Source organism: Bufo bufo, chromosome 1, assembly GCF_905171765.1.
Source record: "Bufo bufo chromosome 1, aBufBuf1.1, whole genome shotgun sequence".
NCBI lineage: Eukaryota > Metazoa > Chordata > Amphibia > Anura > Bufonidae > Bufo > Bufo bufo.
This window is the reverse complement of record NC_053389.1, coordinates 64,246,203-64,260,811: the sequence shown is the minus strand read 5'-3', so window position 1 is coordinate 64,260,811 and position 14,609 is coordinate 64,246,203. Positions and strand designations below refer to the sequence as shown.

Genomic DNA, 14,609 nt, shown 5'->3' with positions numbered 1-14,609 from the left:
CTGTCGAATCCCCTTTAACAAGGTATTTCTGTCTTATAATGCTATGGTCTATCCCTAGGATATGCCATAACTTTATAGATTTTTAAATCTTCGATTTTTTTGTAAAGTCTTTATTAATTCATCATATAAAAAAATTCAGCGATAGTTCAAAAGCCTACATGTTTGATCCAAACACCAGCTGTGTTTGAATCCTCCCTGGTTGAGGGTATGGCTCTTGTGTAGCCTGAAATATGTAGGTTTTTGAACTATCACTGTAATTTTTAACATGATGAATTATAAAAGATTTCTAAAGCTCACATTTTTGGGAATTTTTTTTGGACGTGTTTCCGTGGGTCTGCGGTTTTCACATTCCATTAAGGGCTACAGATTACTGTATTGCAGCTTAATTGGTGATATAATATCGCTGATATGCTATAACATTATAATTAGAGATGAGCAAATTTATAAAAAATTCTATTCGGTCAGTTCGTAAAATTTTCTGAAAAGATTTGATTCGATCAGAATTTATTAGTGGCGAATCGCGTTAAAAAACAGCTATTTCCTGGCTGCAGAAAGCCTGTATAGTGGTGTAGAACACTGTGCCTTGTAGTAAAACGCATAGGGAGTCTGCTGTGGTAGTGAAACAATACTGTGAGTCAGTATGACATGTAGACGACAGGCGCGCTCTTAGAATCACTGCACACTTCACTTATTTGGGCAGTTACGGGGCCAAAACTGACCAACTAACTCAACTGTGAACTCAGCCTTACAGGTCGATGTTAGCGTCAAGAAGAAATGCACTCCTTTTACACCGTCGTCAGCTGATTCCACATACAATAACTTTGTGTTCACGTCACTGATTATTTTGCCCTTCCTCTGATCCATCAGAACAATAACCCCCCCAAAAAATGGATACTTTCTGTTGAGCATCAGCCTTCACTTGGTCAGCATTTGGTCAGTAATCCATCAGTATTGCTAAAGCCCAAAAAAAAAGGAGTGGATCCAAAACAGAGATGACACGTGAATGGAATATTTGCATGTCTTCTCTGTTTTGTACCCCCTCCTGCTTTTGGCTATCAAATCATAAGCCAATTCTGATGCAAAATGGGGACCATGTCATACAGGCCTTACAGCTGCTACACAGACAGAATCCATTATGCGTCTCATTTTTCCTTCCTTCTGACAGATCAGAAGAAGGGTCAAATAAATGATTATGTCAACCAGGCCAAAAAAACGAAATAGTGGCCCAGTCATGAAGTGGTGAAGGTGGGAACAGCATGAGAAGTTCATAGAGTGGCCCAATGACATAGTGGTGAAATGGCAGCAGCATAAGGAGACCACAGAGTGGCCCAGTGACATAGTGGTTAGGTGGCAGCAGCATGAGGAGACCACAGAGTGGCCCAGTGACAGAGTGGGGAAGTAGCAGCAGCATGAGGAGACCACAGAGTGGTGATGTGGCAGCAGCATGAGGAGACCATAGAGTGCCCAGTGACACAGTGACATAGTAGTGAGGTTCCAGCAGCATGAGGAGACCACAGAGTGGCCCAGTGACATAGTGATGAGGTGGCAGCAGCATGAGGAGACCACAGAGTGGCCCAGTGACAGAGTAGGGAGGTGGCAGCAGCATGAGGAAACCACAGAGTGGTGATGTGGCAGCAGCATGAGGAGACCACAGAGTGGTCCAGTGACAGAGTGGGGAAATGGCAGCAGCATGAGGAGACCACAGAGTGGCCCAGTGACAGAGTGGGGAGGTGGCAGCAGCATGAGGAAACCACAGAGTGGTGATGTGGCAGCAGCATGAGGAGACCACAGAGTGGTCCAGTGACAGAGTGGGGAGATAGCAGCAGCATGAGGAGACCTCAGAGTAGTGATGTGGCAGCAGCATGAGGAGACCACAGAGTGGATCATTGACATAGTGTTGAGGTAGCAGCAGAATGAGGAGACCACAGAGTAGTGATGTGGCAGCAGCATGAGGAGACAACAAAGTGGCCCAGTAACATAGTGTTGATGTAGCAGCAGCATGAGAAAACCACAGAGTGGCCCAGTGACATAGTGGTTAAGTGGCAGCAGCATGAGGAGACCACAGAATGGCCCAGTGACATAGTGTAGAGGTAGCAGCAACATGAGGAGACCACAGAGTGGCCCAGTGACAGAGTGGGGAGGTGGGGGGCAATACCAGTACCAGCTGAAGATGGTGGCTGGCAGTAGGAGCACCTGGCATCAGGTGTGGCATCAGACGGGTGGCAGCATCAGAATAGTAGTGGCCCCCGCTGCACTAAACACCCGCTCTGATGCCACACTGCTGGCCGGGCAGGAAAGCTTGTCCAGGGCAAACTCTGCCAGTTGTGGCCACAAATCGAGTTTGGCTGCCCAGTAGTTCAGGGGATCTTTGATGTAGGGTGGCAGGGTGTACTCCAAGTATGCCACAACCTGATGGTTCAGGTTCTGCTCTATGTCTACCTGCTGCTGCTGGTGAGTAGTTTCTTAAGTTGGCAGGTGAAGAAAACTGCTCATCAGCGACTCTAGACTTAAGTTGCTGCTGATGGAGCTGGTACTGCTCCTTTCCTTCCCAGCAGCCATGGCAGTACAACATGAGCGCCCCCACTTCCCCGGAAAGACCTGTGTGAGGATAGGTGATGGTGCACATAGGCAGCGGCCAACTAACTACAAGGATGTCTCGATAGTAGTTCAGTTTGTCCTCCCTGTCAGCAGGTGTAAAAAAGGCCCCCATTTTGGACTGGTAGCGAGGGTCTAACATGGTGGAGAGCCAGTAGTCATCCCACTGGCGAATGGTGACAATTCGGCTGTCACTACACAAGAAAGTGAGCATGCATCGGGCCATTTGCGCAAGTGACTCTGAGGGACTCCCTGCCTCCATCTCCACTGCATACTGCCATGGTGTGTCTGGGTCCTCTGCCTCCTCTTCCTCACCACCCTGTAGCTCCTCTGGCTGCTCCTGCTCCTCCTATCCTGTCATCTGTGTAGAAAACCCCCCCATTTCGCTACACATTGCTTGTGCTCCAATATCCGCCTCCTCCTCTAGTTCAGCCCCCACAGGGCTCATGTGGCCGTGAGATGTAGTTGCCACGTCTCCTGTCACCAGGCCAGCCAGATTTAGCAGCATCTGTTCCAGGACATGAATCAGTGGAATTACGTTGTTTATCCCATAGTCCTGGCGACTGACAAATAAAGTTGCCTTCTCAAAGGGCCCGAGCAAACAGCACCTCTGTCCGCCTGTATCATCAAGAAATCGTTTATGGACTTTGTCTGTTCATATAATCGGTCCAACATATGGCGGGTGGAATTCCAACGGATGGAAACATCGCATATCAGCCTATGTTGGGGGATGCTGTTCTGCCGCTGCAGCTCAAGGAGGGTGTGCTTTGTGGTGTACGAGTGGCTGAAGTTCATGCAAAGTTTCATGGCCATTTTCAGGATGTCTTGCAGATGGGTGGAAGACTACAGGAACCACTTGACAACCAGATTGAACACGTGTGCCATGCAGGGCACATGGATCAGCCCTCCTTGAGGCAGTGCCGACACCATGTTCTTCCCGTTGCCGGTCACCATGGTTCCGGTTTTGAGTTGTCGAGGAGAAAGCCAGGATTCTATTTCTTGATGAAGGACGCAGAGAAGTTCTAGGTGCAGAACAGCGTGACACCACCGTGCCCTGCACACATGGTATGCTTAAGGGGCAATGTGAATTGTCCCAGCAGTGGAGGCTGAGGACACGGTGGAGGATGAGGCGGCAGAGGCGAACATTGTCGCAGGACCAATGGCGTGAGAACGTGGAGGAGGAAGCAGCGTCACCTGGCCAAGTTGCTGGTGTGGTTGTGCAGGAACCACATTTACCCAGTGGGCCGTAAAGGATATATATTGTGACCGTAGTTACAACTCCACACGTCGGCGCTGCCGTGCACTTTGACAGACACCGACAGGCTCAAGGACTGGCCCACCTTCTGTTCTACATATGTGTGCAGAACTTGTACTGCCTTTTTGGCAAAGAAATGACAGTTTGGGACTCTCCACCTCGGCTCGGAACAAGCCATCAGTTCTCTAAAAGGTGCAGAATCCACCACTTGGAAAGGGAGGGACTGAAGCACCAGCAAATTGGCCAGGAGCACTTTCAGCTTCTGCGCCGTTGGATGAGTGCACACATAATGTTGTCTCTTGGCAATTGCTTCAGTGATCGATTGCTGACGGAATGACTGAGGAGGAGTAGGAGGAGCAGGAGCATCAGGACCAGCAGATGATGGGAAGGACAGACAGCTCCCTTTGGCTGAGGTGGTGGAGCCTTGACTGCATTAAATTGGGTGCGTGCCACTGGGTGATGTAGCGGTTTCTGCGGCAGGCTGGACCACCACATCGGAGCCACGATTCTCCACGGCCACTTTATGGTGACGCTACATGTTTTGATGCAGGGCTGTGGGGCCAACATTGGCACCCTGCCCAAGCTTCACCTTCTGCCCACAAATTCGGCAAATGGCCATGTTCACCTCCTCCGGCGACCTAACAAAATATTGCCTCACCGCCGAGTATGGCATTTTCCCCCCAACACTGCGTACTGACTGCCTGCTACCGCTGCCTCCGTGAACCCCTGCACCGCTACTTCCCGGGCAGGTGATCTCCTGCGAAGCGGGAGGTCTACCCCGGGCATGTTTGGCTCCCGATCTCCCACTGCTGCCACCTTGCTGACTTCCGGCCACGCTGCCACCTTGCTGGCTCAGCCGCTGCCTCACGCACAAGCTGCCACCCTCTTCTCCTGATGATGATGAAAGCCCTTCTTCACCCGGCTTCCAAGTGTGATCGGCTTCATCATTATCTGCTACTGTCTGCACGTCACTGATGTCCCCCTCAATGGTCTCAGGACCAGGAGCCTGACCGCTCGCAACATCAGCTCCCACGCGACTCTCATCATCACTAGTGAATTTTTATCGCGAATATAGGTAGTTTGAAAATTCGTGAATATTTAGAATATAGTGATATATATTCGTAATTTCGAATATTCGAGATTTTTTTATTGCGAATTTTCGTAATGCACATTTTTAACACAAATTTTTCAATTGCCGAGTAAAAACATGATTCCTCCCTGCTTCTTGACTCATTGGCCCACAAGCAATAAGCAGGGAGGAATCATGACTTTAAAATGGGAAAAATGATGAATATTCTAAAAAAAACGAATATATAGCACTATATCGAATATATTCGTTTTTTTTTGAATATTCGTAATATTCTTAAACAAGAATTTATAGCAATATAGCGCATATTCGAAAAAAACGAATATAGAGCAATTAAGCTAATATAGTGCTATAATATTCTTTGTCTAATAGTTGTAATTTTTTTCTCATCTGAAGTTCAGATTGGAAAAAAATTACAACTATTAAAAAGAAAGATTATAGCACTATATTAGCTAAATTGCTCTACATTTGTTTTTTTTCGAATATTCGCTGTATTGCTATATATTCTTGTTTTAGAATATTACGAATATTTGAAAAAACAAATATATTCGATATAGTGCTATGACTCATTGGCTCACAAGCAAGAAGCAAGGAGGAATCATGTTTTTACTCGGCAGTTGATAAATTTGCGATAAAAATTCGCATTACAAAAATTCGCATATTACGCGATCATTACCTTGTCGATTTTTCAAGCAAAAAAATCGTAGAATGTAACGAATATTCGAATTCGCGAATATTCGACGAATATTCTACAAAATATTCGCGAAATATTGCGAATTCAAATATGACCTCTGCCGCTCATCACTAATCATCACTACTTGCCCGCCTACCGGACGAAGCGGCAGATCTCTCCTCCAGATCTTGGCTGGGCAGTAGCTGCTGAATGTCCTCTAGTAGCTTGTCCTCGCTGAAAAGTGGAGTGGAGCCTACGGCATAAATATCTCTTTAGCAGAGCTAACAGAAAAGGACAAAGGCAGGTTGAGGACAGGTGAGGGCACAGGGTCTGCTCCCGGGCTATGCCAACTAACCGTTGTGTCTGAAGAACCCACTGACTCTTGGCTGGGGGTGTCTGATGTCACTTGAAACAAATTAGAAGACTGAGTCAACCATTCAAGCTCTGCTGGGTTGCTGGTCACAACACGACCGCTAGATGACACCGGGAGCTCAGGCCTCTCGCTGCAACTCCTGCTGCCACCCCCCCCCACCCTTTTTTTGCTGCCTGCGACAAACATTTTGGCCACTGCCCGTTCCCTTTAAAGGGCCTGTCACTTGTCTGTCTGACATACTGTTAGATAAAATAATTAAATTAAAAGGAAATTAATACACCCCAAAAAAGCTGTAGAACAATGTAAGTTGACCATAGAGCGACAAATAAAACGTACTTGTTTTTTCCATTTAATACACCCCAAAAAAGGCTGTAGTACAAAGTAACTGCACTGCAGAATGGCAAATAAGACATACGTTTTATACTATTACAACACCCCAAAAAAGGCTGTAGTATAAAGTAACTGCACCGCAGAACAGCAAATAAGATGTACTTTTTTTTACAATGATACACCCTAAAAAAGGCTGTAGTACAAAATAACTGCACCGCAGAACAGCAAAAAGAATGTACTTTTTTACACTTATACACCCCAAAAAAGCCTGTAGTACAAAGTAAATGCACCGCAGAATGGCAAATAAGACGTACTTTTTTTTACACTTATACACCCCAAAAAAGGCTGTAGTACAAAGTAACTGCACAGCAGAACGGTAAATAAGACATAATTTTTTTTTACACTTATACACCCCAAAAAAGGCTGTAGTACAAAGTAACTGCACAGCAGAACAGCAAATAAGATGTATTTTTTTACCTTTTCACACCCCAAAAAAGGCTGTAGTACAATGTAACTGCAATGCAGAATGGCAAATAAGACGTCCTTTTTTTTACACTAACACACCCCAAAAAAAGAACAATTTAAAGAGGACCTTTCACCTGGAAAAACATTGTGAACTAAGTATCCTGACATATACAGCGGCGCCCAGGGATCTCACTGCACTTACTATTATCCCTGGGCGCCGCTCCATTCTCCCGTTATGTCCTCCGGTATCTTCGCTCAGTAAGTTATAGTAGGCGGAGACTGCCCTTGTTCTGCTGGGCGTCTCCTCCTCCTAGGCTGTAGCTCTGGCCAATCGCAGCGCACAGCTCACAGCCTGGGAGAAAAAAACCTCCCAGGCTGTGAGCTCTGCTCTGCGATTGGCCAGCGCTACAGCCTAGGAGAAGGAGACGCCCACAGAACAAGGGCAGTCTCCGCCTACTATAGCTTACTGAGCGAAGATACCAGAGGACATAACGGGAGAACGGAACGGCGCCCAGGGATAATAGTAAGTGCAGTGAGATCCCTGGGCGCCGCTGTATATGTCAGGATACTTAGTTCCCAATGTTTTTCCAGGTGAAAGGTCCTCTTTAAATGCACTGCAGAATGGTTAATGTGACTTACATATATTTCCTATAAATACACCCTGCAACACAGCACTTGCACCCAAATAACAAACAAGGTTTGCTGCAATTACAGAGGTATCATATAGTGCAAACCTAAAAGCAGCAGTATAATAGCAATTTGGATCCCCAATAAGTGCAGCAAGGTGTAATAGAATCACTCCTATTACCCAGGCTGTACACTTCCCTATTGCACCCTGTTCTCCTTTTATAGTGTAGATGATGCCTCCCTAGTCTTTCCCTACACCTTGACTAATCTTTCCCAGAACTTGTAAATAATTTTTTCAGCACACTGAAGTCTTTCCTAGCACTGTCCCTAGCGCCTGCTGACATCTCTCCCTGCACTAAGCACACTGGAAAATGGCTGAATCCAAGATGGCTGAGGCTATTTATAGGGCTGTGACATCACAGGGCTGGCTGGCTGCTGATTGTGGGTGATCCCTCGTTCCTAGAGTTCTTTGCTCCATGTCCTAACATGTGCAGCAGCCATTTTAGGAAAAATGCAATTCATTACCAGTTCGTGAGGAAATTCGGCTTCGGTGCGAATCAAATTTTTCCTGAAATTTGGATCGAATTCCACTTCGTCAACTTCGATTCGCTCATCTGTAATTATAATTTGTAGGGGTTTCCCCCACAAATCTGTGAGTCAAAATAACTAAGCCTTTTTCTTATGACGCTTTTGTCCACCCACTGTGCATTGAGCTGCAACATAACATTCAAGAGAAGACGGTTATGTGGTTCTCCACACAAGCCTGTGCAGGAGTTCATCCTGAGGATCGACAGGGTTCTGACAGTTGGATCCCCATCGATCAGAAGTACAGAACTTAGCACCAATAATATCAGTGTGAAAAACAAACATATGTATCATATGGCCTTATCCAATAATGTTTCAAGGTACACATGAAGTATTAAAAGGGTTTTCCTGTCTATTTAAATCGATTGCCTATCCTCAGGATCGGCCATCAATATTTGATCATGGGGGTCCAACTCCTGACACCTCCTGCTCATCAGTTGTTCTGCAGTAGCTCTGTCTCTGGAAGTTGGCACCAGAAGTACATCTCCATCCATTGTGTTGTGGACTGTTATATGGAAGAAGTGATGCATTTACCAGCTTCGTTCACTACACACAATGGAAGGAACTGTAGTTCCAGCGCCAACTTCTAGAGACAGAGCTATTGCAGAGCAGATGTTCGGAGCTGGTTCCGGGTGTTGGATCCCCGCAGATCAGATATTGATGGCCTGCCCTGAGGATGGACCACCAATACAGAAGGACTGAAAAATACCTTTAATGGCAACATCTTAACAATAAATAAAAGAACCTTACCTTAACAGTATTGCGATCATTAATGAGGATTTGCTCTTCATTGATGTAAAAGTAAACCGGGGATATGACAGTCAAGTTTGGTGAAGACCATTTATCAAAATTGATAATTAGCTGAAAGGAGATATCTGGGAGCTTTTGGCAAATAGTAGACAATACAAATGCGCAGTTTGCCGGAAAACGGAGAAAAGCCCCATCAAACGTCCTGAAGACACCACCTCCCGCAGCAATGCAGTAGGAGCTCTTCTTACTGAAACAGCCTCGTACTCCGTTCCTTAGAGCACATTCTTCATCGGACTTGCAGTGTCTTGGATCACACTGGATGAGATTCCTTCCAAAGCAGCGGCAGCGCCTGGTGCAGTCACTATTCCAGAATAATTGCTTAGGCTAAAGAGATAAGAAGAAAATGAATTATGTCCAAATTATCAGCTACATGATCTTCAAACTTTCTATGCCTATTAGGATGATCTACACAGCCATTTTGTTTTGCACGTCCTTGTTGCACCCAGGTATCACCGTGTTGAGGTGCTGCCTTAGGGATAAATGGGGTTGTAGTGTGACTCCCATGTTTGCTGCAACCGCAACATGCAAATCTCAAGAAATTCAACATAGCTGGATTTTTGCGATTCACGCGTTGAGAGTCACACTGCAGCCCCAGTATACTGCGATACTTGGCCGCACAACACGTTGCACCCAAAATCGCCGTGTAGATGTACCCTTATGCTCACTAGTTGGGTCCACACATAGCGCCACAATGCAGTTTTACCGCAGAACCAATAACAATTAGTTTGAAACCTGCACCATTTTGCGGTAAACTCGCATGTCAGGGCAACTTTCAACGGCATTTGCAGCCACAACTTGCCCACGTGTGGCCACTATGTGTGCTGCAAAGTGTAACAGTCATCTGAATTAACCTATTCTACATGGACATGCACAAATGACTTCACTGAAAACCCATGATAGAAACCCATAAAAACCATGATACAACTATATACTTCCAGACATGGCAGTTGCTAATTATTGGTTATTACTGAGTAGAATAAGGTCAGAATCCATCACACACAATTTTTATTTTTATTTTTTTTTAGCATTTAAGTATTTCTTGAATAAAACATCATGGATTTTAAGTTTTTCCTTTTTTTTTTTCCATAAGCAACATGCGTTTCTCGTGACAATTTTAATTTTGTCATAGAAGTAGCACACACATTTTTTTCTGCTATAGAGAAATCTATTGGAAGACGCCATGCTGCCCCAAAAACTGCACAAACAAAAATTCTAGTATTTAAAGTGACATCTTGGCACAATTTTTACATAAAACCACTGCAACATCCGGTGTGTGAATATGGCCTTGTAGACTAGCTCTTCTCCAGGACGAAGAAAAACTGTGTCTCTAGTGCCACCCACTGGGAGGGTGGCTTCCCTATGAATCAATGTCTGACCTTTTAAGAGACCTTGTAATATGACTAAGAATGTAAGTTAACCCGAATCTTCTCCATAAGGTAAAGGGACCCATCTGTAGACAGTTGTTTCGGGATTATTGCCCCGCATCAGTGCAGAGCAGGGTGCTAGTTGACTGGGTTGGAGACTAATGTAAAAGGCCTCTCACCAAGCTAACCAGTATCATGATCTGCACTGGCGAGCGGCAATAACTCCCAAACCACACTCTACAAATGGGACTCCTTTCCTGAGGAAGAAGACTCTGATTTGGCTTATTAAATCCTTAGACATGTTAAAAGGTCAGACATTAAGTAGGTGGCACCAGAGAGGGGGTTTTCCTTTGTCCTTATTCCTCACTTTTTGTATATCTTTTTTTCCATTGCCTGGCCTATAAGACTCCCTACGCCAACTTGGTGATCCCCACAAGGAGAAACTTTAGCATGCCCAGACCTGAATCCATCCTTAGGTCTCTGTATTTACATCGGTTGTACAAGGCAGTAGACCAACGTCTGAAGCATCTGAAGCTAAGTGGATGTGATTTTCACATTTCTAAGTAGAGGTAGCAGAATTCTGCTCCAATGTTGGGTATAAACTTCTAAGTAAATTAGGTACACATACTACTATAGGCACTGGAAGTAAGTTGGGTGCTGGAGAGTGCTTGCGTAGGTCAAAAATTGTAGGAATTAGGCAACAAGAAAACGCCTATATGAAGTCTAATCTCTGCCTTCATCTTCAATAAACTTGACTATTTGGAATAAATGTAATAAGAAAGATTGAAGCTCTTACCTCGTAGTATTTGCCATCAGCGTAACAGCCGCAGTTATGTGGAAGAATACAGCTTTTCCCATTTAAAACATACCCAGCATCGCACTGGCAGCCCTCCACGCAGTAATGATTGCAGTCACTCTTAAGTCGAATAGCGGCACAGCGAGGCTGGCACACACTGACACAGCTCTCATAGTGACTGTATGCCGGGCAAGTCATATCTGCAGGTAACACAGGCGAAAAGTTATACAATGCTTATGTGAGACGTACCTATGGCTTCTCTGCTACATTAAATATTCTACATTTTTCATACCAGCTCCTAGATCTGAATACTTTAGCAATTCACTGAAATCTATCTGTATAGCACCACCTGCTGTTTGCTCTTTTTCTAATTTCTCTGTCCTGCTCACTGAGGTGGACGCACATGCTCAGTTCCATCCTCCAACTGACACCATCTGCAGTAGAAAGGACGCTCCCCCTGAGAAAGGGCATGCCCCCTGAGCTGCCTGCTTGAAATAAATCTAGCAGAACAATTGAAGCAATGAATGTGGAGTTCTCTGGATCCATGTGAAGTACAGGGCTGGTTCTAGCGGTGTTAGAATTTCCATTTTTTACATTAGTCATGGTATAAGCCGTTGTCATCATCTTATGGCTACTCATAAGGGATTTGTAGTTTTACTACAGCTGGTGAGCCACAGGTTGGAGACTACATCATCTATATGTATCACCTGCATTTATCATAACTGATTACCGTATATCCTTATAATGAAGCATATATTTTTCTAATCTATTTCATTTTTACATGATTATGGGGGGCAGCCATCTTGCCTGAACTGCTCTTAACAGCCTTCAGAGATATGCTTTACAATATGGACCACAAACAGGAGATGTTCATTGATATCTATAGGAGAGTGTAGTGGGCATACTCTGTGACTTATTCAGGGAGGGGGAGAAGATCCGTTTTTACATAATCTCTTGTGAATGGTGGATTCTATCTATCTATCTATCTATCTATCATCTTTCATTGTAATCCTGCCTGTACTGATAATGAGATGACTACTAAGAAGTGACCTTTACAGAACAGGATGTCATCTTATTATTAGGTTTAGTGACTAGTGTGAAAACTACAACATTTTAGGATAATATAAAGGTTTTTTCCCATTAAGACAACTTACACCCTATCCAAAGGATAGCGGATGTGTCTGATTGGAGGGGGTCTGATCACTGGGGTCCCTGTTAATCAGATTGGGGGCCCACACTTGCTGTCTCCAGCAGTCCTATGGAGATGATTGGAGTAGCAGACATACATGTATATTGGTTAGTTCTGGCTTCCCCATAGAGCTGAAAAGAGCAGCAACGTGTATGCATGACCACTGCTCCATTGAAACTGAGGAGCATGAGCCATGTTCTTGGACAACCCCTTTAAATGCAGATTGTAACATGGAAATAAAAAAAAATCACCCAAAATTCTTAAAAGTATGCTTAACATAAACAGTAGGTAATATTCTGATTACCTACTACCTTAAATGAAGAAAACTGACACTTACAACACGATGTGTGGTTCCTCCAGCCAGTGACAGCAATTCCTTGAGTCTGGCATGTACTTGCATAGTTCTGTAGCCAGCTGCAAGCAGTCTCCACAGTACCTCCATCAATGCATGAGTCAAATAAGCAGTTTTTGAAGAAAAATCTGGGATTTACTTTGCTATGACACTTAGAAAATACCCCATTCCTGTTGGGAATAAAGCCACAAAGCTGCTGAGCTTTCCAAAAACCATCCACCTTTGTGCAGGTCGGACATCTATCTCCACAGCCAACCTGGCAGAAGGCATCTCTTTTTACCCAACTGTGGCCAAACTCATTGACATTCATACTTATGAAGCCACTAGAAGTCTGCAGGTCATCTTCCATGTTGCCGTTGTACCTTCCACAAAGGCCATACGTGCTGTTTTGCAAGTAACGTGGTATTGTCACGGAGAGGAACGTCTTCCAGTCATATACAACTTTTAGGCCAAATTCGGTTTCGATTACAATATGAAAACCAAAGGCAAAAATGTTGACTTTTCCATGACTCAACTTCAGGGGCAGATATAGCCTTTCATTATTTACCTGTGCCAAGAGAAGAGCACATAACACATTGTGTGACATTAAAGAAGGTTACATGTGAGAAGAAGGTTAACAATTCGTTAGACCACAGTTAGAAATCCAATAATATAAACTTTGTTCAATTTTACGGTACAAAAATATGCAAAGCCATTTAAAACAAGAGTAAGGCAATTTAAAAAGATGTATCACGGGCACATCTGAGATTTGATTATTGATTAGAGGTGCGAATCATTTCTAAATTAATCAGATTTGTTAGGAATTTCCTAAATACAAACTTTTTAGGATTTGTCCCTCATGCGCAGTACCCAAGAGCACTACTGCAAAGGGTTAAGCAATGTTAAAAGAGTAAATGCAATGTCCTTAAGTTAAATGTTGTGATATATTGTGTTTACGTAAACTCAATAGCAATGTATTGGCAAAGTAACAGTTAAAAAATTGGCAGACTGTGTTTAGGTTGCCAGGTGCTGGACTAGTTCTGCCCCGGTTAGTAGTTTTAGTATAGGCTTATCTGAGGAGAAGTTATAGGAGAGATGTGTGTGTTGAGAGCTCCTGCATGGACTAGGCTCAGACTCATAGAACCTCTGTTCTGAGACTACAGCTCCCAAGGAAGCAACAGTGCTACCAAAGTACCCCTGAAGGAGAGAGACCAGACATCTTAGAAGGTATTCAAATACAGGTTGGATGAAGGAGACACAAGAAAGATCAACGAGGCGCAATCCAAAGAATTAAATCAGCTGGTGGTGAACATTTCCTCTGTTGAGCTAACTGGGGATCAGATACCGTAAGTGTATTAAGTCGTGGATTGAATTTTTGTCCATCATCATCATGTGATTGGTTTAACGTTGAACTTGATTTACAGCGGTTCTTTAGACTATTACGACTAAAAGTTTTTTTTGCAACAGACAGGAGAGTAATGCACTTAAGTCCCTTGAACATAACAAACAAATAACTGTTAAACCAGCAGACAAGGGGGGAGCTGTGGTACTTATAGACACTCACAAATACATAGATATGGGGACAGTTAGATGATGGAGAAGTATATGAAGTATTGAGAGGAGATCCAGGGCTGGTGCAAGGATTTTTGCCAACCTAGGCAAAAGCTAATTTTGCCGCCCCCTTGACTCCGCCCATTGACCACATCCCTTTTCCTGCCCCTTTTTCCGCCCCTTTTTCAGCCACCTATTGCATGCAACATTTAACTATGGTCGTGTCCCTGTGCCAGTATGACTATGGTCATGTATATATAATATCCAGCCATTGTCTGCCACCTAGTACCATCCCAGTGATGCCAATCACTCTGCGCTGTTCAGCAGGTTGGCACACCAAACACGAGCAGTGCCACCTATTCACTGCCAGGCGCCATTTAGCCACTGTCTGAAATTTTGTGCCACCAGGGCAACATAAAACAGTATGCTGCCTTGTGCCCTCTGCCAGTCTGGCACTGTCCTGCACCCTGTACCATTCATAGCCCTTTAGACAGTCTGTGCCACCTATTAGGCTCCATGTGCCACTGCTGGGCACCCTGTGCCAGTCAGAATCTATGGCCCCTAGTCAAGCAGCAGGT

At 44.5% G+C, this 14,609-nt stretch overlaps 1 protein-coding gene across 1 annotated transcript in view; it reads right to left on the bottom strand.

Annotated features, from left to right (window-relative positions):
• Nucleotides 1-14,609, bottom strand: part of TECTA (tectorin alpha) — a 226,617-nt gene that overhangs the window by 38,984 nt on the left and 173,024 nt on the right. The window contains exons 11-13 of the mRNA XM_040416053.1: nt 12,487-13,048; nt 10,961-11,160; nt 8,741-9,124 (exon numbers count right to left, since the gene is read on the bottom strand). Coding sequence (XP_040271987.1) covers nt 8,741-9,124; nt 10,961-11,160; nt 12,487-13,048 — 1,146 coding nt within the window. The remainder of the gene's footprint in view (nt 1-8,740; nt 9,125-10,960; nt 11,161-12,486; nt 13,049-14,609) is intronic.